Here is a 5,958-nt window from a genome sequence, read left to right as displayed (position 1 = left end):
GAATCTCACATGATTTGGAGGCACCATGTTACACGGGGAGAATTATGTCATTTTAGTGACGTATGGTCGCAGATTAAGCAGGTAAGATTTGCTGAGAAATTTACAGATTTAAAAGAAAGAAAAAAAAGTTGAAGACAGAAAACGGTTATATATATATATATATATATATATATATATATATATATATATATATATATATATATATATATATATATACAGTCATTTCATAGTGAGTGTAGGTGGCAGATTTCCCACCAGCTTTTAGCTTTAGTTCCTGGCACAAACATAAACTATTGTGGATAATTTAACTGGGCTATAAAACGTATTTTTAGCAGTTCCCCAATGATCATCAATATTAGAAAACTAACAAAAAAAAAAAAAAAAAAAACAACTGTGTTGCTGGTACAGTCAGGGCAATTGAATTGTTAATGTGCATTGAAACATTCACATTTTTTAAAGGGGTCGAGCATTTTCAAAATGGCAAGTGCTGGTAACGGCTCAATTTACTGAAGCTTTTTAACATTTGTAGTTTTAAATTACTACAGAAATTTTGTACAGTACAAACCAATTTTCCAGCCGTTGCATTTTCCTCTTATTCAGCTGACTCCCTAAAGTGCAGAAAGCCCATACAGCATGGCATCAATACTGTACATTTGGAATGCAATACTTGGCACTTTGACACAGCATTCACAGAACAGCAGACATGAATGGATACATACTACACACTTGGCAGACAGACAATCACAGGCTGAAGCTCTTGTCTTGTACAATCTAAGAAGGAATGCATGGAGCAGATGTGAAAGAATGAAAACATTGGAGATGTAAAATCATTTAGCAGTGTCTTCAAACACAAAATTCGTTTGAGACGCGTCTGGTTTTCAAACACAAAATTCATTTGAGACGCGTCTGGGTTTCTAGACAACCTGTTTTCAGCCCCTTGATTCCCAGTTCACTGTTCACATGCCCCTCTCAATGGAAATTCATTGGCCAGGCTTTTGTGTGTTGTTTCATCATTACGCTTAAGTAAGCCTACAGTTTTTATAAGGCACCACGCTGACATCAAAATGAATAATCCCAATAAAGAGAACACTTTACTAAAAATGCACAGGTCCTCCTCAGGCCAAATGCTCTTATTTCCATATGTTTTAAGAGTCAGGTTTGAGGTCCAGTGCTAATCCAGTGAGGATTTTTTGTTAATGAAATTCTGCAGTATTATTATGGGAGTATGTAACTTTAGTTCACTGGACAATCGGGCAGGATTGGCAATCTGCTTGAGATGCCAGGATAGAGTAGCAGTGGATGTACAGTACAGGGCAGAACTAAGGTGCTTGCAGAGCTGCAAGAGGAGGATCTCATACCATCTAGCAGCATGGTGCATTGTCACTCACCTCTTTCATGAGCATGAAGTTCACCAGCATTGTCCCGTAAGACTGTTTAAAATAACATAACGCAGTATAGCTGCAGCAAACAATCGCCATAGTGTGGTGTCCTAGCAATGTGGATAGACATGTTAAAACAGTGTGTGTTTGTAATAAAAGCAAGTACAGAATAATAGCACTTTTTTCTTTTACCCGTACTAGCCATTTACTTTTATATTTGATAACGAACACATGGACATGTGCCACACTGTACATATGAACGCCACTGTACTTTGAATGTGTCATACGGTATCATAGTATTATGTCCATCCTAATATGGTGTATATTGGTGATGTGGCTGGTGTCACTGCTGACATCTGGCTGACTTTACAATTTGTAACTATTTAGCTGGAAGTACTGTGTGTAGTGAGTGTCAAAGCTACTTGTGCAGAGAACTGTCTTCTAATAGGGTTCAACTGCCCAACCACTCATCCATCCCAACAACATGCTGTATACACTTTCAGTGCCAGAGTGTATTTTAAAATGTCACACTGCTGAGTTAGTGGTGCTTGCTGCGTTTCAGTTTGCTTTTACCCCTTGGCTGTTTAATTTACTGAACCACTACTATAGCTTGAGTTTAAAACAAGCTGTCATGTGTTTGGCAAATGACAGCACTGAATTGCTGGGTAAGTGCAAATGGAATGCATCATTTCAGTAGTGTAAATAAGGTAATGTTCCATTTTTGTATTCATGTTTCCACTTGTTGTTTTTATTATTGCAGAGTGCAGACTTCCAGGGGGTTCTGACCCATGCAAAGTATACTTATTATTCTTTAACCATGAAAAGCTCTAATGAGGTTGAACATCATTCGTTCCAGGCAAATGCAAAAAACTGGACCAGTCAGATGCACTTCCAAAGAGCAAGTTTAGTGCTATCCAACTGGGAAAGGGGCTGTACCCTTAAAGAAAAGTTTCAGGAATGCAATACCATAATAATACCATTATATTTCCCTAAAGAAGCCTTAGCAGGACCATAAACAGACAACAGCATTACCAGCAATGGCAACATAGCACACGGGTCCAAAGCAGGGTTTAGCAGCACACTGGTAAAGAGTATAGCCTAACTGACCTATAATTGAAAATGCATTGCATTGCAACACATGATGTAGTGATAAGATTCCATGAAGGAACAACACATTTTCTTCTATAGTGTTGACTTTGAGATATCTGCATATTCCAAAAGTAAAATAAATAAATAAATAAATAAATAAATAAATAAATAAATAAATAATAATAATAATAATAATAATAATAATAATAATAATAATAATAATAATAAAAAGAACCAACACATCTTCACTGGAAAAAAAGAAGGGACCAGTGATGATATTGGAAAACTTGGTTTGCACTACTTTAAGCCACATAACAAACCCCTTAAGACGACTTTGCCCGCAGTCTGGTTCATGTTTCACTGGTACAGTGTGCTCTTGTTTAATGTTCAAAGTGAGAAAAACCCCACTGGAAAACAATTTCCACTAAACCCTCGAAGACAGACTGTGCTTTCTCTGTAGGGGAGCAGAGGAGAAATAGGAGCCAAGGGTTCATCATCAATCAGAGCTGTCAAATTGTAATTAGCTGGAAAGCAACCCAGAATCAGACCTTCTGATGCTGTTTCTGCACCATGATGGAAAAGTCAAAAGAGAGTATGGCAGGATATGGGAGCTGTTCTACCCACTGGTTAAGTGTGGTTGAACAATATAATATAAACCAGTTCGTGAGTGGAAAATCGGGGTTAGACAAGCTGTATACAAACTAAATAAGGCACTTTGAGCTGTGCTGGAATGTTTTACAAAGAAGTGATGGTATAGCAGTGCACCGCTGCACAGACCACCACTGAATAAGGTAATCTGGATCTGTGAAACCATCCTCAAAACATTTTTTACTTTATTTGGTAGTCTTATTAGTGTCTGTGAAACTAGCCTTAAAATATTGGAAGGTGTCTTTCCTGTTTGTTTGTTTTTGTAAGTTTTGTAAATTTGTCATATTTTGACATAATATATTACAGTAATATGAATCTAAAAAGGGCCGTAGCCAGCCATGAATGACAGAGGCACTTACTGTGCTCTCTCCCCCTGCCCCCAAAGTTTTTCTCACTGAAGAAAAAAAGCTATGAGGACATTATTATATGTTGTTTATTTAAATGCAAAAGTTTAATTAACAGGTTTTTTTTTTTTTTTTTTTTTTTTTTCTGCATAAGATACCATTTGAGTACCTGGTGTAGATTTACAGGTCCTGTGTGGTTGTGTACAGTGCAAATAAGTAGTATTTTCTTTGCAACATTCAACCTAGTTTTAAATCCTAATCTATCAAACAAATGATTTAATTATCCAAATAAAGAGAAGACAAGTGCTTGCATGCATAAGGTTGTGTGTGATATTAATTATAAAGTCTCATTCAATAATAAAATTAGTTTAAGCGGGTTGACAAGCCGGAGAGAGATTAGCTGCGGAAGCACATCATAACCAATGAGGGTTGCAGTTTGAGCTTTCAGCGGACCAGTCAATCTAATTGGCTGTTTGGCTGTGTTCTGATTTATACTCATGAATATGCATTAGACTTCCACTAATGTGATTGGCCAGCTGCGAGGCCGAGTTCTGATTTATACTCATGAATATGCATTAGACTTCCACTAATGTAATTGGCCAGCTGGGAGGCTCCTTGCGGACCGCTGCCCTACGAACTCGACACCACCCTCAACTCAACTACTAGTGTTAATCACGCATTAAATAAATATTCCGTTTGTATCCCCCTTACTTGAAATGCAAAGAGGGATGAAATGCATTTTTATTTGCATGTGCCTCATTGCTGGCTACGGCCTTGCTGAATGTATCACTTCCAGTAACAGGGTCAAGCTGATGTCTGCTGGGTTTTATTGGTATTATAACGGTAACAATAGTTTTGTTTCAAACTTGTTTTTTTTTTTTTTTTTTTTTTTTTTGCTGGCTGTGAATGAAAGCTGTTTGCATTTGTATGGACTGCAAGGTATTCGAAACAGAGCCGGCAACAAACCCATCAATGATTCATACATTTTCCCATGTTCATCCTGAAAAGAATAACTTTATTTCAACAAATAATAACAAGTAGAATACAATGTGGGATTAAAATCATTCTTGTTAATGTTGAATAGAGCAATAACATGAGTATAGGACACTGAGAACATTTGACACAATATTACAGTTCTTCCTTTTTTGTGTTCATTAAATATACAGTCACAGTATTAAATTAATACAAGTTAAAGCTCATTTACATAACGATTTGTATTACAACAAAAGGTTTCTTTCACGTTATAATGTATATCAATATTTTAATTTAGGAAAGTGTTGTACTGATATTGAAAGAAATGTAGCGACATAGGTAGCCGTTGATTAAGATCAAAACGTTTGCCTAAATTCATTATTACATTTTTATTTTCCTGCTAAAAATCTTAAGAATCTTACGATCACAAAACATTTACCACGTTAAGTTTTGCACCATGTACAAGCAGCCAGATTGTTTCACAAGCTAGTAACAGCTTTAGCAGGCGCTCTTAAATTATTTTATTTTTTAAGCTTTGTAACACCAACATTTTGTTTTCTTTTTTTTCTTTTTTTTTTTTTTTTTTTTTTTTTTTTTTTTTTTTTTTTTTTTTAGAAAAATAAAACATGTGTTATTTAAGCACGGTGGAAGATGCTTTGTTATAATGGGCCAAAGTGCTTCTGAATCAGGCTTTGGTTGGGCAAAGACATCTGCAGCAAACACAGTTCACCAAATCCTATTTAGCACAGGGCAAAGCACTGAATACCAACTTAGCTTTGGTAGAAATTGCATTAACTTAGCAATGTTCTTTTAATATATAGCATAAGATTTAGGACTACGATACTGGCGTGCATACTAAGTAGGTTTGTAGAATGGTGTACACAATACTGGACTTTTCTATTGTCCTTTAATGTTTCATTTTTATGAAGCTCCTACTCCAGAGCACTTCAATACTAATGCTGAATTTGTATTATTTATTTATTATTTATTTTTAATTACAACAACAGCAATAATAATAATAATAATAATAATAATAATAATAATAATAATAATAATAATAATAATAATAATAATAATAATATGGTTGCATATCTTCCTTTTTAGTATGACATCAGGTAAGCACTGATATAATTTTTTCTCTATACCAATGTTGCAACACTTTTGCATGCATTCAACCTTGTGTTATTTCGCACATGTGTATTATATTATCATGTCGTTAAGAAAGCTCTTTCACATACTCGTTTTTCAGTCTGCTTAACCGTGTCCCATGGCTCCTTATGATCAAAGAGAGGAGCTCATGTTTATCCTTTAACCCGAGAGATGTGTCTAGCGTGCCTGTCAGGACTCTGCCGGTGTGCACCATCATGTTCAAAAAGTCATCGTTGATGCGATGACCCTCTTTCAGCTCGTTCTCCTGGCTCTGCTTGAACTTCACCTCCAGCTCGAGTAAAGATTTCTCGGAATTGGTAAATGCTTCCCCGATCTGTGACGTCTCCCTCCTCAGGTAATCGCTGTAGCTCTCTTCC

The 5,958-nt window shown here is 36.0% G+C and overlaps 1 protein-coding gene across 1 annotated transcript in view; it reads right to left on the bottom strand.

The window, feature by feature from the left end:
• Positions 1-4,454: 4,454 nt before the first annotated feature.
• LOC121294277 (fin bud initiation factor-like) overlaps positions 4,455-5,958 on the bottom strand; it is a 2,608-nt gene continuing 1,104 nt past the window's right edge. The window contains exon 1 of the mRNA XM_041217844.1: positions 4,455-5,958. This exon is cut by the window's right edge and continues 1,104 nt beyond it. Within this exon, the coding sequence (XP_041073778.1) occupies positions 5,649-5,958 (310 nt within the window). The 3' untranslated portion in view covers positions 4,455-5,648.

The sequence above is a fragment of the Polyodon spathula genome, chromosome 19, assembly GCF_017654505.1.
Source record: "Polyodon spathula isolate WHYD16114869_AA chromosome 19, ASM1765450v1, whole genome shotgun sequence".
Taxonomy (NCBI): domain Eukaryota; kingdom Metazoa; phylum Chordata; class Actinopteri; order Acipenseriformes; family Polyodontidae; genus Polyodon; species Polyodon spathula.
The sequence above is the reverse complement of the archived record's forward strand: the minus strand, read 5'-3'. Positions and strand labels throughout refer to the sequence as shown.